At 42.0% G+C, this 24,216-nt stretch overlaps 1 protein-coding gene across 7 annotated transcripts in view; it reads left to right on the top strand.

Moving 5' to 3' along the window:
- Positions 1-24,216, top strand: part of LOC121723735 (transcription factor SOX-6-like) — a 63,385-nt gene that overhangs the window by 34,831 nt on the left and 4,338 nt on the right. For 6 of the 7 annotated variants that reach the window (XM_042109775.1, XM_042109776.1, XM_042109779.1 and 3 more), the window contains 9 exons: positions 1,599-1,771; positions 2,575-2,643; positions 7,172-7,292; positions 8,769-8,848; positions 14,617-14,772; positions 16,669-16,843; positions 17,608-17,786; positions 21,905-22,010; positions 22,853-23,029. In XM_042109775.1, coding sequence (XP_041965709.1) covers positions 1,599-1,771; positions 2,575-2,643; positions 7,172-7,292; positions 8,769-8,848; positions 14,617-14,772; positions 16,669-16,843; positions 17,608-17,786; positions 21,905-22,010; positions 22,853-23,029 — 1,236 coding nt within the window. The remainder of the gene's footprint in view (positions 1-1,598; positions 1,772-2,574; positions 2,644-7,171; positions 7,293-8,768; positions 8,849-14,616; positions 14,773-16,668; positions 16,844-17,607; positions 17,787-21,904; positions 22,011-22,852; positions 23,030-24,216) is intronic. The other variant, XM_042109778.1, reaches the window with a different exon arrangement.

Here is a 24,216-nt window from a genome sequence, read left to right on the forward strand (position 1 = left end):
TTGTGTCACATCAAAAACGTCATGCATATTTCTGTAGTGCAGTGATGTTCTTTTATTTGGATTTTACATTTTGCTGTGAATGAGCAAAATACAAATTCTAATTTTGTGAGTAAATAAAGGTTTATCCATATAGACCCAGAGGTCTTGATCTTGGTTATCCGTTTTAATTAGATCAAATGTAAAGCTCAAAAGCCAGAAACCAATTATAGGCAATTACACCCCAAGCTTGGCACAACAAATTCCAGTTAGAGACACAGAAAGTGCATTGTTCCAAGCTAAACTAATCCCAAGTTAGGGTTCCTTTGTTGTCAGGAATGGATGGATGCCATTTGCGATGTCAGTTCACATCACTGTTGAAATAGGTCATTACAACAAACTCATAGGGTGTGTAAGTGACAATCCCAGCATGTTTCTGAATGGACATTGGTCAGTTCTGCTGTCCGTTTTGATGACCTGAAGGGGGAGATGTTGGTTGTTGGAGGGAAGAAAATGGGGGCTGAGTGGCATTCCACTGTGGCATTGCTGTTCTCAGAGGTTTCAAAAGAATATGACAAGGGATATATTACAGCGAATGCCACCAGTTCCCCTGAATCATGTGGAGTTTCACTGGACCATCTGGGACTGTGCATGCTGCTATACCTGTGAAATCATAGCATGTCCTTTGCTCACAGAATTTGCTCAGTAGACAATGCCTGTTGGTTGATAAAAAATGTGATAATACTGGCAACATTTTTGTTATCCATTGATATCTGATGTTTTGGTATACTGTACCTATGCTAATTAAAAAAAAATGTTGTCTGTGATGATGAATTAATAGCATTTAATTTCCTCTAATTGGAATGAGGTCAGTAAAAGGAATTTTTCATAAACCATCGAAACCAAAAACTCTGGGGGATTGTACCAGTAACACTGGTTATATTCACAGTCAGTGCTACTCTTGGATTACCATTGAGTCTGCTGATTACTAGCACATGGCCCACTCAGGGATGCACTTATGACTACCACATGTGTGTGCATGCAATATTTACTTTAATGAACTATAATCATTTAAAGCGCCTTCTTTATTTACAATATGGTAACATCTGCACTGATAATTTACAAAACCTTGTAAAACTAATCTAACTAGATACTTGATAATCAGTTTCTTGTTGCATATTGTCAAAATTAGGTTACTTCAACTGTAGCCTACAAAGACAGTGTGCAACTATTGGTCAAACCCAATGACCTAGTGGTTATGCTAATAGCCTGAAGTCTCAGACAGCATTGTTTTTACCATTACTATCTGAAGAATGTTGTAATTGTAGCACTTTACAGACTAGTAATAAGTGGGTAGTATCATGGCCAATTATTGGGTAAAATTCTAATAACAATGACAAATTACTTGTAAATGTAGAACTAAAATGATAAGATAGTATTTTGTGGTAATAATTCCATGGCAGTTACATTGTATTGGGTCTGTAAAATTGCCAAAAGGTTCACCAAAAACATACAAATATACTGTCATTGCCTCAGCTGGTACACCTAACTGTGCACTGTGATTAAGAAAAAAATGTTCTTGTGCTATTTCTTCCTTTCTCCCTCTGTCCTCTCTCTGGTAGGTACTCCAGAGAGTCTGGAGGAGAAGGAGCAGCAGCTCTCTACCATGATCACTCAGCTCATCAGTCTGCGGGAGCAGCTCCTGGCCGCCCATGATGAGCAAAAGAAGATGGCTGCCTCACAAATGGAGAAGCAGCGGCAACAGATGGAGCTGGCTCGCCAACAGCAGGAGCAGGTGAAGCTCAGCTCACACCAACTACTGTCTCCACCTCTGAAGCATGAGGCCAGACATCCACTCTTTAGACTAGACCGCAGAGAGAGAGAGGGAGAGCCCAGTATAGGCTGACAACAGCCACAGTGTGTTGATGCATTCTGAACCAAATAGAATGGGAGGGCCACAGACTACTGTATAAGCAGGACAACTGCAGGGCGTAAGGCATCTGGTGATGCATACATATGTGTGTTGTTGCTGTCAGTCAGGGAAGGGCCAAACCAAAACAATCGTAGCACGTCTGCACACAGGAAGAATCAGGGAGTGAACACGTCTCTGTGGTGAAACATTAAGATGACAGATCTGAAAAGAAGTCCTGAAGTCCTCATACATTGATGGTGATGAAGGCTAGGCTTGAGGGTGTGAAAAATCATCTTCTGACAGCCTCTCTACAGGCGTCCAAGTCCCACCCTGTGGCATTATGGTGCCAATCAGCTCTCTTGTAAACATGCCAGCTCTTTCACTAGATAAACTGTGCATTTAGAAGTTTTACTATCATTTTTCAGTTTATGAACAGGCTTTGATCCTGTTTCAAAATGTGTTGTTTTGTCTTTCAACTCTACCTTGTCTGCTCTCTCATAATGATTGCCACTTGCACTAGCACATTGTGGTCATATACATGAACAGTAGGTTTTGTTTAAGTTTTTATCCGTAATATTTTTTAGCAATTTCTGGTCGACTATTTCCTCTGTCAAAGCTTCTGATTCCCCCAACACAAAGACCTTTGGTGGAAAGCTTATATTCTTTGTTTTTTGCTTCTTTGCCAGATTACAAGACAACAGCAACAGCTCCTGCAGCAGCAGCACAAGATCAATGTCCTCCAACAGCAGATTCAGGTATGTTGGCTTATCTCAGTCCCTACATTTTTTATAGACGGAAATCCAATGGCGCTGACTGTAACTCTTGACTTGATGCAATGAGGTGGCATTTTCTGTAGCTAATTTTCCTGCTGTGTATGGTTCAAACACCTGGAGCATCATACAATCAACATCAAAAGCAACATAAGTGCGGCATCAAGGAGTTACAGTAATATTTTTTTTGCAGTGCAGTATTTCTGATCTTGGTATGGGACCATCATAGATTCATATTACCAGCTCATTACTTGGCAGATTATGTCGTGTTCTTTGACAACCATCCAACTAGGGCTGCACAATTATTGCAATTGTAACCGCAATATGAACCAACGTAATTACCATTCATTAAATTAATTAAATCCGTTTTTGAAAACATTAATAAGTCATCTTGTTTAATTTCAGGTAATATCAGTAAAATTGCAGTTCTGTTGTTTTGATTGAACTGAATCGATTCATTGACATTCAAAAATCACATGCATATGTGCATGCCTCATGGGATGTTTAATCTAATAGGCCTGGGCCCACTTCCCCGATAACGATGGAGACACGCTCTTAAGAGGGTTTCCTACGATTCATCTTACGATCGTTCGTTTGGTTTTTCCGACTGTTTCCCGAACATGCTCGTAGCGTGAACGCGCATGCACTGCTCTTAAGATGCTCTTAAGGGGAGCTGTCCACGTTAATAGTTCTGAAATATCCTCTGATTTGACGGTGATGTCAGGTGACTGCACGTCACAGCTATAGGCCTACCATTTAAACTTCGGATCTACACATTAATCCACATCAATACGAAAATAGAAACACTTTGACATCTGCATGTAAGCAACCCAAGTAGGTTATATACCACACAGAGACATAAATAATTGTAATTATTTTAAGATTAGATTGTTGCACCATGCAATAATTTTTCGCGGTGCCACTTAAGAATACGTTTGAAGATAAGAAAGAAGAAAGAGAGGAAATGTGTAGGCTTAAATTTTGATGCAGTAGGCTACAGACTAAACCAAATGTTGCTTTCTCTGCTTTTTACCTCATAGGCCTAATAAAATATTCACTTAGCAAAGATAATGTCAAACTATTCTGGCAACGTCTCGTTTCATAACTTGATTGCATTTTTGTCCGCTTTTCATCACATTATTATGACCATTAAATGTAGGCTATTTTGCACGCTAAAATCTGATTCATCACAGGTAAACACAATAAAGAATGGGAACGTAAATTGGATTATGTATTCTAAGTTGTAATTCCTCTGTATGTCCTTTTGGTGACCTCAGTGAGAAGTACTGTTAAGACGCTCTTAGCCGGTAACGAGTACTCTGGAGCACTCGTAGATCTACAAGTGTTTTCACGATGCTCTTAAGCTACGATGGTTTCGGGAAACAGTCGGCAAATCTTAAGACGTTCGTAAGAGGGACTTTACGACGCTCTTAGGCTTAAGATGCTTTCGGGGAAGTGGGCCCTGGTATAGTCCTGTGTCTGTGTCCCGCGCACGTGGCACGTCTCAATGCGGAAATGACGTACGTCTTCAACGCGCGCAAATGTGCACGGAGGAGTGTAAATCCTTAAAGCCGATGATGCGCAAGACAACTTTTGCAACTTTGCTGGGCAATGTTCCTAAGTATTATTGGTGTGGCACATTCCCATTGATATTGGACAATGCATTTTCTGGAGTTCTTTAATCATCAGTAGGGAAATTTTCATCCAATCAGAACATATGGAACCGGTTGTGTAGTTGCCTAGCAACATTGCTCAAAAAGTTGCCCCATGTATCATCACCGTAACTACAGTATGCACCTCCTTACTCCCATTAATGCACATCAAGTTACACAAAAAAGTCAATGGACACAGATTCTGAATCATTTCTCTTGCTCATCATACACACTCAAAGAAATTAAGTTTGCCTGAGGCACTGGACGATATGACTTCATCCATCAGACTGCAATAAACACGTTTATTTTACACACACATTGTGAATCCATGCTTGTGTTTATCAACCAGTTTGCTATACCATTGTAGTTAACAGTAACACTACTTACCCTAGTTGAAGAAGGTTATACCAGACGCAGTGCAGATGTAGCAAATGAGAGTTGGTTTATATCTTTTTGAAAGTAACATGATTTATAATGTTAGGTCCTCCGCTGCCGTTTTGTTTGGCAGCACCTGATTTGTAATTTTAAAATTGGGATATCTACCAGTTGAAAGTATCCATTCAACTTTAACATTCAAATCAGTTTCCAATATTGGTAAGCCATATTGGTAAATCTTTACACCCCAAGAAAATGAGCACTAGCAGTTTGATATTTTCCCCCTGGTGCTCATCTTAGTGGTTCATGCTGGTTTACAAGACATCCATACTATGATTCTGACACTGCATTTTTAAAGTCCCATATCTCTTTATATTTGTCTTGCTCATACACACTGAAGGAAATAAGGTTTGCCTGAGGCCCTAGTTTTCCTCTGTGCTTCTCAGTGGCTGATAGGCTGGTGTCTTTGTTTTAACAACAGCTTAATGCCTTTCATATGTGCACCTACAGTACTCCCCCAGCCTAGCAGACACCACATCACTGGAGCCATGCCTAAGGCTCGACGCACGTTTGTGGTCTCCTCTCCCTCCATGCCTCCCCACATCCTTGCATGAGGAGGGATTGCAATTGTTATTCTTTGGCCAGAACTAAAAAGCACACCGTATAGAATCTAGCCTTTTTCAAAGGTTGTTTGTTTTCCAGCATTGCCTATTGGTGTTGCTGCAGGCTGTAGGCCTTCTGGTGGCGGCCTGACTGTAGGAACATTCACTGTTTCATGTTTTTGGTCTTGAGCTGCAGCAGTCCTGTGCCATGTTGATTCAATGTACTGGAGAGTCAACATTCTGTTCTCCTTGACTCTATGAGTCCACATGCAGGGTAGAATGAAGCTCGTGGAATCATAGACACCATGGAAGAGGTTTTGGCATTGAAGATCTGTATAGTTTTATTTACTCATTATAGTCAGCTGGGCTAATCTCAGGTTTATTGATTAAAAGTTTACTGAGGTTCATTGATGACCTTTATTGATGATTGTTGCAGGGTGTTAGGGATTCTGAACTAAGAACTGCACTGCAGTACACAGGAAAGGAATGATAACATTTCATATACCTCATCATAACATTTGAGCATAAACAAATCGTTGACTAATGACCACCAATGAGTTCCTCCCTCGCACTTACTTGTACATCATTGTCTTGTGCTCTGAAATTGAATCTTGCTCTATACATGGTATATGGTTACCCTCAAGACACACACACACAGACACGCACACACAGTTCATTCCCATTCATAAATACACACATATAGCACACATCATCCAAACACATAGTCATACAAATAGAAGGGAGGGGGCAGCTCCAAAGTTAACGGTGTGTGTGTGTGTGTGGTAGTTTAAGAGGAGGCCCATGTTTTCTTAGGGCTGGAAAGGCCCAGGCCTATTCATCCGTCTGCGCACTGGAAGAGGAGCCCCTGTGCAACACACACACACACACACACACACACACACACACACACATACACACACACACACACAGCTTCAGTTCCCCCGAGGAGCAACAATGAATGGAGCCGTTTGTACTTTTCCCCCATTTTTCCACACGGTGCTGTGATGCTGCTCCTTTTCCTCTGTTCATTCCGTCAGTCTGGCTACCGTGGTAACATGCCAGTGGAACGCTTCTTTTTGTCTGAATCAGGAACTAAGTTTAGTTTTTGAGACTTTCTCCACTGGTCAATTTCATTAATACACATCTCTTTTTCAAGGTTTTCAGTAAGTTTGAAGATTTCTACAATATCGCCTGGAGAAAATTAAATCTGCCCGCCTTGATTTGAGCATGATCTGCTTTGAAGTCTTTTATATTTTTTAACTGTATTAACTTTGTTTCTCACAATCTTTTAGTTATAGTGCTCACATCCTCACAGCAAATCCTCTGAGGAGCTGGTAAATTGTAGATTGTAGAGAGACTGAAATTGTGTACACCAATTAGCAGTACTTTGTACACAAAGAGGAAAATCCCCAGAGCCCCAAGACTTTGATAAGCATTCAATACAAACCTGATAGCTTTACATTTGAACCATTTAAATAGCTATTTCTGAGTCTCTGAGGCCTCCCCACTGTTCCCCAAGAGCTTGCAGATTTTTGCTTGTGCTACCCACAGCTCATTTCATTTCATCATTGCCTACGTCCAACTTATTTTCTGCTGCTCTCAGCATTATTTCTCATCTTTCCTATCAATGTAATGTTGTAAAGTAAAGCTTAGGCTAATTAGCGGCAACAAAGCCAACTCAGATACCTTTTCCACATTTGGCTGGTTTATAGAAATATATTATAAATATTATAGATATGGCCACTGTGGTGCTGATGCTATACACAATAGAAACCGTAAGGGACTGAGTGGTGCTGTTTAAAGTAAACCAGATGAATATTTTACAGTGTCATTTGTGAAAGGTCATGTTTTTAACCTCTTGCGGGTCTATCTGTCTGACCACAGGTCCAGGGTCACATGACTCCTCTGATGATCCCCCTCTTCCCCCACGACCAGCGTTCCCTGGCTGCGGCCGCAGCTGCCCAGCAGAGCTTCCTCTTCCCCCCAGGGCTGTCCTACAAGCCAGGTACCATTCACTGCCTAAATAGATAGATAGATAGATAGATAGATAGATAGATACTTTATTGATCCCCAGGGGAAATTCAAGTGATCCCCAGGGGAAATTCAAGAAAGCCTAAGTATAAGTATAAGTATAAGTATATATGCTCTTTTGATCCCGTGAGGGAAATTTGGTCTCTGCATTTATCTCAATCCGTGAATTAGTGAAACATACTCAGCACACAGTGAACACACAGTGAGGTGAAGCACACACTAATCCCAGCGCAGTGAGCTGCCTGCAACAACAGCGGCGCTTGGCGAGCAGTGAGGGGTTAGGTGCTTTTCTCAAGGCACTTCAGCCGTGCCTACTGGTCGGGGTTCGAACCAGCAACCCTCCGGTTACAAGTCCGAAGCGCTAACCAGCAGGCCACGGCTGCCCCCCAGCCTACATGCCTACATGCATTCTGTACTTTGCTCTTGTTTGTGCCTTCAGTATGTTTGTAACCAATCCTTCAGTGTAAACATCTCCTGAAGAGTAGAATATCTAAGCTTCAAGAGGCCGTAGGTTCACGTAAGGACACGACAAAAAGAATAATGATTTATAATGATGATATAATGAATAAAGATATTTCTTTTAGTGGCATGGTTGCCAAGCAATGCAGAGACACAGTGCAGATTTGTGGTAGTAATATAGAGCATTTTGTATTATTGTGGCAGTAATGTAGGCCATCGAGAGTGTTTTACAATGACTTTGAAAGCGATTCAGCCAATCATAATCAAAAGACCAGAACTATCCATCTTAGAAACTACGTTAGCCTATGGCATGGGACATGTAAGCCTACAGCAGTGCTTGCTGAGGCAGTGGCTCTGTCAGAGTAAAAGCTGAAGCACCACCTGCTCTTCCTCCATGTTACATTCCATTCCTGCGCGCATTCCTGCCCACAGAGACACAGGCCCAATAGGAGATGCCTCTGGGACAATGTGCTAATGATGAGGTTTACTCCTGGTATGCTAAGACTTTTTACAACAAATGTTTTTTGCAGGGAAGGATTGATTGGAGAGAATGCATTCATGTGTATATGTGTGAGCCTATGAGTGAAAAGGATGTGAATAGGAGAGCGAGTTCTTCTATGAATGTGTTGATACTTCTCACTCATACTGAAATCTTAGCTGATTACAAAGCCCAGGAGAATACTAAAATATATTTCCGCTCATACCACCTACTACTTACTCATTTTAAATATTGCATTGTGCTTTTAAAATAAGGACTTTCAAATGCAGCACTTTCAAATCAAACATTTGTTAGAAATATGGATTCCTCTATTTCAAGACAACTACAAATGTCACAATTTCTCCCTCTTCTTTGCACAACATGTGCCACTGAACATGACTGACTGACAGAGACAGGTTTGTGCTGTACAAGAATAGGCTGATGGGAATTATGAGGGGATGGATTGTTGCCTGCACAGCACTTCATTCTGTGGCCCTCTCTCTCTCCTGACAGGTGATAACTACCCCATGCAGTTCATTCCATCCACCATGGCAGCTGCTGCTGCGTCAGGCCTGAGCCCATTACAGCTGCAGGTATGCACCCCTCATGCATTACAGCTAACGCACCCCTCACGCCTTACAGCTAACGCTAACAAGGACAATCAGCAAGCCTGTCAAATGCTAACAAGGAACAGTGAATAAGATGTAGCCAGTTCTGTGTTTATGTTATTTTATAGTTGTAACAGACGTTTTCTGTTTTTGTCAACATTATAATGAATGACTTTTGAAACTCCTAGTTGAAATGCTGTGTACATACAATGTATTTAAAAGTCATTTGGATATGATTGTGAGCATGCTATTTAAGGTCAAATTGTGTTTCACATCAGAAGCTTCTCACAGTGTGCTTTGTTGCTAGCTCTGCAATTCAGTAGATCTATCACTCATGGATCTAATCCTCTGTTGTCTGGCAGAGACACACCAGTGTGGAGGAGGAGATTACATTGTTTGGTGGTTACTACAGAAATGTAAACTTACCTAATTGAGAACATTACCAAGATAGATGCAGTATTATGTGGACGATACAGTTTACAATTTGTCTTGCCTTGCCTGAGCCTGAAGTGAGTTTAGTGTTATTTTATTATTACAGGAGTTACACATTGTTCATGTTCATATGCTGAAAAAAATGAAAGTTAGAAAAGTTAGCTCATAGTAAGCTTTAAGAAAAAAAAAGGCTGCAATTCCTTGCTTGAATGGTTAAGTGAGTTAAGTGTCTTTTTTTAGCCTAATTATATTCTGGTTTAACCCAGTTTCACCTGTCAGGTCTTGTAGTAGAGGCATGATCAGCCAAGCCCCATGTCAGGAAGGCATTTAGGGCTCACTCCTGAATCTGTGCTGGGTGTGAAACAAAGGACAATGCTGTAAATCCATCAAGAGTGTCACCACACCCCTAATGTGTCAAATTCATCATTACAACCACTGATTTATTAAAGAGGTCCATTGTGTTTGTGTGCAGGGATGGGCAGAAATACATCAAAATGTATTTCCAAATAAAATACTAAATACCCACCTTAAAAATTTATCAAAATAAGATACTGTATTTTTGTATTTTCAAAATACTACAAAATACTTCTTCCTAAAAGCCTTTTTCGTCTATCCCTTCACTTGTGCACTACCTGGAAAAACATCTGAAAGACTCCTTCCATAATCGGTCAACAGATTAGATATGCTGACTCCTAATGTTAGACATCCCAATATAAACCTCTGTCAGGGTCGAAGCCAGAGAGCAACAGGTGGGGGGGGGGGGGGGGGGGGGGCACCTCACCTCACTTTTATTAGTTATTTTTTCAAAATTGCCATAATAAAGAGCATCCTTCGAGCCTTTTGGATAACTGAAACAATATGATCATGGTGGAAAATAGTGCAAGAACATTGCGGTCATAGCCTATAGTGTTTACTGTAATAGACTATCACACAGCGTTTAATAGAATAGGTGCATAGGCTACAATAAAAGTAAATAGACTATAACAGACTCACCACTAGCAGGCCTAGGCTACAGCTGAGTGCAAAATTTTCTTTCCATTCATTTTGAAATGTTCTTGTAAGACCCTGCTCAAAAGCGAATTGCACATAGGGCCTTCTGATAATATTGCAACATTGAACGTAGGCTATGTGATCGCTCGAAATGTTCTTTAAAGTACAGAACTAATTCTAACACATTTATGAAGTGGCTTGGCAGAGGCACCAAATGTAATGGAAAGAGTGAACAGGACACTCGGCATGGCTTTTAGTATTTTGTGCTGCTCTGACAGTCCACTTTTATTGACTGTTAGCAAAGTCCTTTTAGGCAAGTCCCTCCAATCGGCGGCCATATTGCCACACTTTTTGGGCGTCTATTTCGGCAGAAATGTGCGTGCGCAAGGCTTCACATGATTGGCACAATGTCTTCACAACACACCACATGATTGGCTCATTGTATTCACATGTCGACGTTTTGCTGCGGAAGGGGTGGGATATGTGTAGACAACTGCCATATTGGCGTTACCAACTAACCCCATGCATTTCTATAGAGGATTTTTTGAGTGCTGTGTCTCTTCATTAGAAAGTCTCTGCTGTTAGTCTGCTGTTTTTGAGTTTGGAGATGTACCGACTACACAACTGTTGCACTTCCCAGCCAGTTGGTGTAATAGATTGGCCACTATGAATCAGTGACAATAACTCAAAGACAAACAATCCAAATGGATGGCTTATTTAGAAATTTAAACTAGGTAGCATTTTAAGTTATTTAACACCATCACAACCACACTTATGGTTTCATCACAGTTCAATAATTTTGTATACATGTACACCTGAAACTGGTGTGTGCACAACCTCTATCAATGTAAATACAAAAAAGAAGTAAAATAAAAAATAAAATATCAGGTTGTCACATTAATACCATCCAATCAGTTAAGCCAATTAGAAGCCAATAATAATGATATTATCATTTCTTATTTAAAATGTGCAAAATTGGAAATGTCCTTGTTTGAGGTATCTTGTCAAGTTACCATAGCACTGAAATATTTCACAGGTCAGAGAACATAGACAAATTTAAAGTCTAGAAAAAAACTGTAAAACAGAAAAAAGAAAGGAAAATAGCAAACTCAAGTGTTGCAATATAAACTTGTGAACTCAAGTCCTTGTGCTGTCCTTGTGTGAGCAAAGGAGTGTGTGTAATCTTAGCTAGTCGTGTCTCCTCAGTTGATGCCTTTAAGCACAACTACAGTAACTTCTCAAAACAGTGTTGCATTCAGACGACGCCTGTTAATCAGTCCAGTAAAGGAAAATAATTGCTCTACTGGAGCAAATGAGCTTGACCATGTGAGGGTGCCACAGACTGACAGAGACAGAGATTTTGTGCTTTATAGATAGTTACAGTAGATGCATGCCATCACAGTGTTTTATTATTATTTTGAAGAAATATACAACACTGAAGTATTTTAATTCAAAATACGAAGGCATTTTCATCATCTCAATAAAATACAAATTAGAAAATAGTATTTTGTATTTGAAATACGTATTTTAAATACATGTATTAGAAATACTGCCCATCCCTGTTTGTGTGTTTGTATTAGTTTGTATGAGAGATACCAAGAGATAAAGTTTGAACGAGAGAGAGGGAGAGAGAGAGAAAGAAAGAAATGAAGAGAGAGAGAGAGAGAGAGAGAGAGAGAGAGAGAGAGAGAGAGAGAGTTTTAGGGCATGAAGTCCACTATATGAAATACCACATACTCTAGTGCATTAGTTGGTGTGTTTTCTCATTAATAGATGGTGTGTGTTCATAGGAGCCTTTAAATGAGCCCAGTGTCCCATACACTCCATAAGTGCTGGTTCACGAAGGAGGTGAAAGACTTCAGATGCCTAGAAAGAGCAGACTTAAGGCTGTTTGTCCAAGAACATTCCGTCCATAGACACACTAACATAAATACTGTAGAAAAACTGCAGCACATACACATAAACACTTTACTCTGATAACATCTGTTCCATCTTGAAATAGGGTTATATCAGAGCTTAATAAAGCTAGACTAAGACAGAGAAAGAGAAGGAAGACAGAGAGAAAAACAACATTTGGTTATATGTTTGCTGGCTTTTAAGATGAATTAATCAATGACTACTGGATTAACTATTGTATTGTTCCATGCAGAGTCTCATTATGATGTAGGATTGTTCTCAGAACAGCAGTGGCTTTACAGACAAAAAGATTCTAGTAGCATACACTCCCTTTCTTACACAATTAGCTATGTAGGTGGTAGTAGGGATGATGGGGATTGGTTCTAAACAAGGGTGTGACTGAACTGACAGTGCTTCCCATTTCTGGCTATAAAGCCTAAAATCCTTTATGTCAAAAGGCTTCATCAGGCTGGGCAGCGCAGCTGATGTCTCACTGGAGGTCTCAATAGACTCTTAAAACTTCACCATCTAGGGTGACCAGTATTGAGGCTGCTGTGAGCCACCACAGCCTTCATCAATAGATCAATTGACTCTTTTTGGTGATGTGGTAAAGTTGAATGGATTTGTTCTTCTTTACATGGGGCAGTGGAGAAACCAATTGCATTGTCAGGGTTCAAGGTTTGAGCTTTGTAAAGCGCCTTGACATAATTTAAATGGTTTTGGTTCTATATTAAAGGAACCATATGTAAGATTGTGGCCAAAACTGGTACTGCAATCACTTTCAAATTACTGTAGAGAGGTGTATCACCTCCTCCTCCCCCTCCCCCCTGACTCGAGGTTGCCAATCCGGATGCCGAAACACTACTGACTTCGTGATTAGTAGATAGGTGGAGGGTGGCGCATCAGGCCAAAGCACAGAATGACATGACAAAACACAACATCAACATCAGTTGAGGGCTGCAACTTCACTTTTTAAATGACAATATCCTGGCCGAACTACTGTTGTCAGTGATATAAGTATTTGAAATGAACATGATTTCTTAATGTCTAGTGACATATTAGGGCCATTTTATGATTAATTGAAATACATTTCTTACAAACGGTTCCTTTAATACAATTTTATTTAATCAAATTTATAGAAAGAAATAAAGATGTTATATATTAAACATAGAATGCTCAATAGTGTGAAACTGTTCATTTACATTCCTGAAAAAAATGTGGTATAATTGGACCGTGTCAGTGCATAGCTTATAGTATCAGTATGTCTTGCATTTTACTGTGTTTGATACAGATTGGGTTATAGGGTAGGTCAGGTTCTCTGTGTTAACTGAAATGCTGATATATTTTAAGATCTTGTAGTATTCACATGAAACTCATAAGGATTTTCTGACACAAATAAAATATGCATCATGTTTGCGTTTCTCTGCGCGCGTGTGTGTGTGTGTGTGTGAGAGAGAAAGAGTTTATGTGTGTATGTTTATGTGTGTGTGTGTGTGTAATGTGTGTGTGTGTGTGTGTGTGTGTGTGTGTGTGTGTGTGTGTGTGTGTGTGTGTGTGTGTGTGAGAGAGAGAGAGTTTATGTGTGTATGTTTATGTGTGTGTGTGTGTGTGTAATGTGTGTGTGTGTGTGTGTGTGTGTGTGTGTGTGTGTGTGTGTGTGTGTGTGTGTGTGTGTGTGCATATTGGGAACACAGGGAGCACAGTTGAACTTTAATACCTCCTTACACATCCCACCCATATTTCTGTTTGGAAGCTCATTTTCACAGACAGGCTCTGGGTTCCCCTCCAGGGCAAAGACGCACATCAGAGTGCTTTTATTCTCTTCATAACATCTACAGAACATGCTGGCCAAGACTATGTACTGTATTTCCCTTTCTCTGACACTCTTTCTCTTTCTCGTACGCACACACACTCTTTGTATCTCTTCCTCTGTCTCTTTCACACACACACACACACACACACTCACACACACACACACACACACAGACACACACACACACACGCACACACTCACACACACTCTCTCTCTCACACACACACACGCACACATACAAGTGTCTCAGTGGACCTGGCCAGTTTTGCCGATTAAAGAAAGCGGATCTCTCTGTGGTGGGGCGGCTGCTGCTGCTGCCGGGGACGGGACAGGGAAGATGGACGGCTGGCCGGCGCAGCAGACGGGAGGATCAGAAAGCGCAGACACCATGTTGTCTGCCTGCCATGTCTCTGTGGTCTCTCTACTGTGCCTGCGCTCTTGATACGTATTTCAAGACCCGCAATGGGTTCTCTATGAGACACCCCCCCCCCCCCCCCCTGACTTAAGCGAAAAAACTGTCAGAAATAGTCACAAAGAAATAAGTTGAAAAGGAGAGATGTGGAAAGAGAAATTCAGTGGAGTGAATGAACTTCTCTTCTCTTTTCTTGTGTCACCTTTGCAGCAGTTGTATGCCGCCCAGTTGGCCAGCATGCAGATCTCTCCTGGCGCCAAGATGTCCACTCTCCCTCAGCCCACAGTGGCCAACACCTCAGGGTCTCTCTCCCCCACAGGCCTCAAGAGTGAGAAGAGGACCTCCAGCCCTCAAACACACATGAAGGTACCAGCACATCCCTTTCTCTCTGTGTCTGTGTGTGACAGGAATGTTGGGAAATGAACGTTCTAAAGAATATCTGGGTTCATTGAATTCAACATAGAATTTTAGAACCTTCAATTGTTGCGGAACTTAGAATGTTCAAAAACCTACACCTTTAAGGGTTTTGTAGATGTGACATTCCTCAGTTCAGATTTAAACAATGATTCACCCAATGTACTTTTAATGTAGATGTGACATTCTTATTTGGAATTATAGGTGTCTCCTCATTCATTTGAATAGGAGTCTGACCTTGTTAGTATTAAATAATTGCCCAGAGGTGTTACCAAGATGACTGCTGAGTGGCAAGACTTTTTTCTGAAAGTTTTTTGATATAGCAAAGATGAAGCATACAGTTATGGAGAGCGGCTTTTTTGCAGTATGTGTATATTAGGTTTTGTGTGTGTATGTATGAGAGTGTGTCCTCATAGTCATACATGTTAAATCCTTTTAGTCTTTTCAGTCTGGACGTCCTGATTTTTAAACCAGCATTTTAGAAACCAGGTAGTCGGTCAGTCTCTGTTACCCCTTTTCTGCTTGCCTTGTCCTATCCATCTGACTGCAAGATACACACACTATAATGAAAACAGACTTATAAAAATTTGAGGTTTCCTTCATGCCTTCCATCGTCAGTGAGACAAGCGCGATCCAGTGACATTCCCACTCCAGTGTGCTGTGGAAGCGCTTGACCCGGGGGCCTGTATCACCCAGGCTGCATCCCCTCGTCTAATCAGAGCCATGTGTCCATTTGGAATCTTTTAAGTGAGAATCGCAATGGAGCAGGGACATAAGTCATGTCATTAAACAGTAGTTGCTGAGGGACCCTCCCACCCATCCGCCCTCCCTCTCTCTCTTTCTCTCTCTCTGTCTCTCTCTTTCTTTCTCTCTCTCTCTTTCTCTCCTGGCTCCGAGCCCCATGCTCTCACCCACGTCTCCCTCACATCAGGCTGTCTCCTCGGGGCCTCATGGCTCCAACCAAATTAGATCCATGCTAGTTAGCCTCCCCACCCCTGCCCCAAACTACTGCACACTCAAACAACAGGCCCCAGTCAGGACTCAGCGCAGGCCAGGTTGAGGAGCTGTTTTGAAATGGATGATCATCTTCCAGCTACCACTTCCATGTTCCTGGGATTCCTCTCTAATAAAGCCCTGGCGGTAATGTGATATGGTCATGAACCACTGATTAAGTGCAGGGATGCACCATTGGCTGCCTCCAAACAGAAATCCCAGGGATAATGAGAGAGTTGAGGTCTTAGATGTCCACTTTGAGTTTTATTGAATGACAAACGGTAATTACCATAGACACTGATCTAAAGACTTTTTTGTTCAAAGACAGAAAAACACATTTTGGACAGTAGCAGAAGGTAACTTAGAATCTCACATTAGAAAACAGTGAACACCACAGTCAACATTTTTTAACATACAGTAGCATCTCACAACTGATTGTTGATATCACATATCACAAATTACTCATTATGTTGCAATTGTATCTTTTCAAGTCACAATTTTGACTTTCAAATTAAAGTGGCATTAAATAAAGTAGAATATTTATGATCACAAATGTATGTTTTACTTCCGTTGGAAGAACAAAATTGGAGTGAGGGGCTGCTTTTGAATGACTGAAGATTATCTGAAGAGTGTCTGTGTCTACAGCAGGCATCTCTCTTTTTCAGTCGCAATGAAAGAAACCTGCATGAAGTGTGATCTCCTCATTCATGTATTAATGTCTCTGCTGCTCTCAGAGCTGCTCTCCAGTGCATTTGTTCAGCCTCTGCCCGCATGAACCTCCGTAGAGACTGACCCTTGGTCAGCAGCTGTAAACTGAACTGATGCGAGTCTTTTCTCTGTCTGTGTGTGCTCCAGGACGAGGGCACTCAGCCTCTGAACCTCTCCGCTCGACCGAAGAGCATGGAGGCCATGCGCTCCCCCACGTCCCCCTCCCACAGCCTCTACCCCGGCAATAAAACAAGTCCAAACAGCCTGGGCAAGGGTGGCATCCCCAGCCCAATCCCCAACATGAGCCGTGCATCCTCACTCGGTAGGTTAAGTACACAACAGTGTGTGAAATGATAAAAACATTTAATTGAAACTTGGTTGAAAAACACAGTCTCCCTGACTACACATGCAGACATTATAGCGTGTGTGGCTGTACTTAAAGGTAAGATTAAGTTAAAGCCCTGTGTTTAAGCCAATGAAAGCCTCATGAATAAGAGTAGTTGCGATGAGAGAATGTTATTTATTTTTTACGAGCTTCCGTGTGTCATTGTTTGTCTCCACTTCTTCTTGACTTCGTGCCTGCTATCTGTTATTAAGGCCATTCTGAAGCCTCTCATTAGGTGAAAGGCATTTTCACGGGCTTTGTGGTTTTCCTCTCACTTTGCTCTCTCAGAGTTTCTCGTTATGTTTCATTCTGTTGTTTTTTTTCTATTTTGTGTGTTTTTTTTATGACCACCCAAGCTTGCAGTCTATTGCTTTTATCTACTAATTGGATAAGCCAAGCAACTGCAGCAAGCTTGCCGTCTGGGTGTGTTTGTGTGTCTTTAATCACACATGTAGCATCACGCTCTAGTTTTCAAGCACTGGTAAAGCTGGTTCTTAACACAGTTTTGTAACGTGTGTTATGCATCAAACTGTCCCATCAAACACTCATTGATACTGCACCAGTACACTAGACCAGTATATACCAGTACTCGTATATCTTCGAACAAGCCAAAACATGCTAATGGTGGGGCAGGCCTCAACATGGTGAAGTTACTGTATCACTCAACCTTATTTGTTTGACTGGGATGTGCATGTGGTCAGACATCCTGTCCAGTCTGAACTCGACAGCGCTGTTCGGGGACCAGGACGCAGTGATGAAGGCGATCCAGGAGGCGAGGAAGATGAGGGAGAGGATGCAGAGGGAGCAGCTCCAGCAGCAGCACAGCCTGGACGCCAAACTCTCCAGCCTCAGCGGCATGAACCTCCATAATGGCAGCCAGGTAACACACACTCTAGCATACACATGCAGACGTGTGGCCTGCTACTTGCTCTCTTAGTAACATCTCAAAAATAGTGGAACTTCATACAAGTTCTAGATGCAAGAGGTCTGGATGGGAATGATAAAGTACTATGTCAGTGTGTTAATGAACTCTTCTTATGATGTCTACTTAAACAATGATGAACATATTATTATCAGAGCGAAGTATGCTCTCTACACATCATTAAAAAGCCATTTATTTTATAACGTTATAGATTGGATTGATAAGAACCCATCGTGTTTGAATCTAACATGGTGGCAGTATTGCATTAATAATGGCATTTTATATTTCATGCACATTAAAATGAAAATATTTTATGCACAATGAAAAGGAAACCATTGTTACAATAATAATAATAATAATAATAAAAAAGGGTTACATATTCCTACATATTCAACTGTTGCTGGAATACAGGCATCATACTATTGGTTTTTAATCCTACTAAATAAAATATGGGTTCTGTAAGCAAGGCCGATGTATTTGCAGTGACATGAGCTACTAGTTCATCTTGTCATATCTCTGCAGACCTGGCACTTAATTCAGTACCTGTGCTTTTGCTTATATACACTGCGTTGAAGACTAGTGGGGATGAGAATGAATAGCTTTGTATGAAAAATGCCATCAATGATGCATGTGTCATTTTAAATTTAAATGATATTGGCAGCTGGGATATGAAACTAGATATACATATACTGTAGATCATTAAATGGATCTAACTAGGTCAGTCTGTACAAGAGCATATAAATAACCTTTAAATGTCAGGTTGAGGTAGGAGCTTGATGTAGCATTAGGGAAGGAAACCACATTGTTATAAACTTTTCATGATGATGGTACAAGCTCTATGGACTTGATTTAGTTTACAGTGCCAGGTCTCTAATAAAAATACTCATTTCCCAGGATAATTGTTCTTTGCTGAATGTAACAAACTGTTTAGTTTATTGCTAGTTGTTAAGTATTGCCTCACAACTGGGGTGTGAAAAGGGCACTTTGTCTTCTGAAGTATTCAGAAGATCTTTCTATACAAGAAACAGTTGTATAGCCGTTTATTTCCAAACAAATCCCACTCGGAAAGAAGACATGTAGGACACACAGAATGAAACATTTTCCTGAAGTCTTGTTGAAGTGTTTAAGAGAAGACTAGACATTCACAGTATGCCAGTATTAAAGTAAAGTTTTGTTTTTGAAAGGAAATAAAAATGGTAAGTTTTTTTTTTCAATAAGCTTGGTGTATAGCTGGAATTTCAAGGAACTTCTTGAAATGTTGCAAGCATCTTTAATAGCAGGCCATTCCTCATCCTAGTGGGATGAGCAATGGAAACCACAAGTCTTACTCATCTGTAAATTTGTATGTAAGGGTGTCTTTTTCCGCTGAAGGCATTTTTAGTACCGTCACTTTCTAATGCTTTTCTGTTGTTCATCAAAAGGAAAGATTGAGTTTATTAAATTTATTTGATTTTCTTTAACTCTTCCACACCTCATCCTCTTTACTCTTCCACAATGCAACCCTCCCATGTGAGTGTGTGTGTCTGTGTCTCTCTCTCTGTGTGTGTGTGTGTGTGTGTGTGTGTGTGTGTGTGTGTGTGTGTGTGTGTGTGTGTGTGTGTGTTTGTGTGTGTGTGTGTGTGTGTGTGTGTTACAGCAGGATTGGTCCTTCACCGAGCTTGACGGAGGCCCCTGGAAGCAATTTTCTGCTCCTTTTCCTGCTGCTGTCTAGTAAATTACCAGCTTGGGCTGTGTTCTGGCTGCAGTGGGGATGCTGGCGCGCTGTGGCCGCCTGGCCCTGCTTGTGTCGTCAGATCCCCCAAGCACAGATGCTGCCGGCACTCTCTTAGCCAGCCCGCGGTATTGTGGGGTATCACTTTACCCTGACGGCCCATTTCAGAACACCCAGTGTTGCCATCTGCCAGAGAGGCCCAGGAATAGCCTCGGTGGAGCCTCCGTGTGTTTGAGCTCTGGTGGCCTCTTGGCCCGGGGCCTGTTTGTGATGTTATGTTGTGATTTAGATACAAGCTTTTAAAATATCTTCCCTCATATATTTCCCCGCACACGTGACAATGCTATGAGCCCAGTCATGTTTGACCCCTTTTCAGTCAGAAAAGGTTAGGATCTTCTTTATGCATCCACCAGGTTTTATGATGCCAGATTCTGTCAGTCAATGTGAAGATCAAGGATACGAAACATCTATGTGGTCATAATGGGAAACTTTAGAGTCCTAAACCTAAAAAGTAGGTAACAAAGTAGGTAACATTCAGCACTGATGGGTTCATGGGCGTAATAGTTCTTAGTGCCTTTGTTGGCCTGCTCTTGCTTGTGAGCACTCAGACATGTAAGGGAAGGCCCTGCTCATTGTCTTCACAGAGGGTGGAAAGCTGTTTTTGGAGCGTGGATGCTAACGAGAGGGCTGACTGTGGTGTTTATGAGCCATGGCAGTTGATGAGTCAGGCGTAAGAGGGAGCCTTGTGTTAGAGGAGGTGATCGTCATCAGGGCTTTAGAAATGGAATACTGCAGATGGAACCAAATACTCTGTCCACACGCTCAGTAAAGCTATTTTATTGATATATTTTTATAGCATATGATGTTTATTATTCATGCCGTTAAAAACCCTACTGAAGTGGCATGGCGCACACAGTACAGTACAGTAGACTTGACGTATACTAGACCAAGTTGCCTCTGATGGAGCCACTCTTGTTTAAGACGAAAGTGTAGGACCTCTGGATTTGGTGACCATCTTCAATTTTATAAATAATAAAAATGAAAATATACACACCAGTACCATTGGAAACAAAGGACCTTCAAGTCTTATATCTACATTATTACAAGTCACAACAGTGCCTGTGCTCTTTGTGTGTGTGATTTCTCTGGCACTGGAAAAGTCCCCTTTTCATATGTGCTTTCTGGGGCTCCTCGGACTCTCCTGCATGTTGTGTGTGCCGCCCCAGTGGCCGGCTCTGGCTCGCCCTGCTGAGAGTGCGGAGGGCCCCGCGGCGCGCGCTGCCCTGCTCTGTGGTCAGGCTGATTAAAGCCTGCTCTGCGGCGCTGACATGGGCCCTCAATAAAAACGTCTGCAGGTTCCATGGGCCCTGCCAACGGCTACCACGCCAATGACTTCACACTGCAACCATGGCCCTGTCAAACAAAATACCTCTTGCCACCAAATCATAGAGAGAGAGAGAGAGAGAGAGCAAAAGAAAGAAGAAAGAAAAGAGAGAGAGAGAGAGAGAGAGAGAGAGAGAGAGAGAGAGAGAGGAGGGAGTGGACCTTTTTTGTTTGGCCCTGTTTTTTTCCACTGCTGCCTGGAGTGTGCCGTTTATAATTTTAGTTGTGGCTTGGTGGAGTACATGCTGAACTCGTTTGAGGCATCAGGCCTTCAGCTAATCAGAGGCAGTGGCTGGTACTGGAGGCAGAGCCTCAGACTCTAACAAGATCCTGCTCATTGTCCTCCACAGTCTCTCTCCTGCTCTCCGCTCCCCTTTTGTTCCATCTGTTCTTCTGTCCTCCTGCTCTTTTCTCCTCTTTTCCCCATTCCTTCTTTCCATTTATTTCCCTTTATAATCATCTTGTCTGTGAAAGTATTTAACCCTTGAGTGGTTAGAAAAGGGTTTGGATATTTGTAATTCACTAATTGAAAGTTTGTGAGTAAAAAAAAGATTTTTTTAGCCATTATTTGAAATGTGAACCGTTTCCTGGTAGCTGTTGTTTCTGAAATACGTACTTTATTTTTCTTTCAACACGGTTAGTGTGGTGTCTGTAAATAGCTTTCATTGACGCATCTGATAAACATCCAGACAACCTCAGAGTTTCTCTCTGCACATCATCCACATCCAGTTCCACAACAAAAATAGCTCTTTGGGCTATGAACACAGTTTGGGCTATCTTTTTCCTGTGGTCGCTGATGCATCTCAGGCAAACAATGAAATCATGCTTTGCTGATCTGCTTAAGGTTTACAACATCAGTAAACAGATACTGTTAATCTCAATTATATCCACGGGAATTCCCTATGTGATAGATGATTCTTGAGCCAGAACATATTCACGCTGACTGTTCTGTGTAGTTAAACTTGTACTCATTGTCTTTCAGGCACGTACACACTTTGAGAGTCTAGGGCAGCATCTTGGAAAACTTGGTGAGGATATGAAGCTGGGTCACAGGGTCATTGACCTTACCAGACCTGAGGATATGGAAGGTGAGCCTGTATTCTTTTTACACTGTGTCCTATACATGACATTAAATTGTTTGGGTTGTCTGAGTCCCTAAAGCGGTTTGACTTTTTGCTCTCTTAACTTTGTGAGATGCGTACTTTATAGTAGGTGGTTTTAAGTAGCCTACCTCAGATATTTCCATTTCTTGTCATAATGTCTCATTTTGAACCAACATAGCTTAAACAATCTCCTGGTCTTCATCTTAGACAATTTACATTGTGCCAAACAGAATACATCAGCAGGCAAAGAAAAACAGACTTAACATTCTTCCCCACCACCTCAAACACCTGCTTCCCATAAACACCCATGTTTACAGGGCCCCACTGAATCCATCATGCCTTAGTTTGAAATAGTATCCATAAACAAGTAGGGCTCAGACACAGATATGTATCTGCCTCTGCACTGTCTACTGGATGTTTATTATTTATTGAGGAGTCCTCCACCCCCGCAACCCCCCCCCCCCCCCCACCCCACCCTTGCCCCCCCACGCGGCCCGTTAGTATTTGCTCCATCAGTGGGACTTCACCTCCTCTCTGTGCTCATCCCTCTCCCCACTCCTAACCCATCCTCTAGTCTCAATGAACCACGCACAAGCAGATTAGGAAACCATTTGTGATAACATTTATACACGTTATTAGTCTGGTCACAACACAAATTACAGAGATCCATGTTCAAACATGGATGAATGGTAGACAGTTTTTATATTACAATCCTGTCACCTTACATTGCCCTCTACTCAGGAGAAGTTTTTTATTCAGGCCAACTGTTACTAAAACCAGGATTTGGTTGTGTCCAGGTAGCTGAATTGAAGTTCCTTTTTGTCCAGCAGGGGGCGGTGGCACTGTCGAGGCGCGGGTGTTCCGGGAGGCTCGTGGGAGGCACACCAATGAGCCCCACATCAAGCGGCCCATGAACGCTTTCATGGTCTGGGCCAAGGACGAGAGGCGCAAGATCCTGCAGGCCTTCCCTGACATGCACAACTCCAACATCAGCAAGATCCTGGGTAAGACAGCACCCCTCGCCTGCTTCAGCATGACCGCCAGCTTTGGATCATGAGCAGCTGGGTCTGTGAGGAGAGGACGCATATTCCTTACACCCTCTTGTGTTCTACTCATGTAAATACAATGCATAGGTATTTGGAGTGAAGAAGCTTACTGTACCTATTCAGCCAGGGATAAACAAACTCAGAACATTCTGTCTCTCCATAATTCTTTATAAAACCGTGAACATTTCTATGTCCATTTCCTCTTAGGTAGTTCTGTACATCAATTATGACTACACAGCAGTAGTGTGGAACTGTTTGTAGCCTTCCCACTCAAAGTCCAGAGTATAATTTGTGTGTGGAGGTGGTGTTGGGGGTGTGGGTGTGAAACACATGAAAGCTGGGGCACTGTTTGCTCTGCCCTAAGTGACCGGTGATGTGGGTCTCCAGCCGTGAGGCGTCCAGCCTGCCTTCATGTCCAGACCCACTGCTGTGTAGCGATGTGGCAGGAGTGATGGATGCTTAGTGTTTAAAAGCTCTCGGTTAATAGGTTCCAGAAACAGAGATTTCATTCATGACACAGAGTTAGGTGGCAGCTTTGGCTGAAGCCACACACTGTCTCACTGATGCAAAGACTTGTATAAGACCCTGTGAGTGTGCAGGGCAGGGTCCTGAGGTGGAAAATAACAGAGAAATGTAACTATGTTGGAGACAGTTGTTATGGCAGCCAGAGCACAGCGTGGCTCAGTAATGCGCACACTAACCAACTGTATCAGGTCCAGTGCACTTGTTTGAACAATACACAATCTGCCGCAACACCAGCACTGAAGAGATCAACAGAAAACACTCCTAACAAGAAAGAGATAAACTGAGGCTGTGGGCGTTTGACTTGTCCCGTGTATGTTTGAGTGCTTACTGCCCACTACAATAACACAGCTGGAGACGAGGTTAGTGTGTCAGGCGGTGAGGAATGGCCTCATCATGTCCTGCTTCCTGAAGAGGGACTTGAGATAAACCTCTGTAAACACGGCCCCAGGGCTCTGGAGTCCTTTGCCGACTCTGTGTGGCCCTGTGCTGATCACTGGATGGACAGCCACTTCAGCTCTGGGATTACTTGGGCTGGGATAGTTGTTGAACATGTTGGGGTTGTTACTGCAGATCAACTGTGCTGCCTGTATTGTGTATTACAAACATTATTTGATCATAAT

The sequence above is a fragment of the Alosa sapidissima genome, chromosome 11 (genome assembly GCF_018492685.1).
Source record: "Alosa sapidissima isolate fAloSap1 chromosome 11, fAloSap1.pri, whole genome shotgun sequence".
Taxonomy (NCBI): domain Eukaryota; kingdom Metazoa; phylum Chordata; class Actinopteri; order Clupeiformes; family Clupeidae; genus Alosa; species Alosa sapidissima.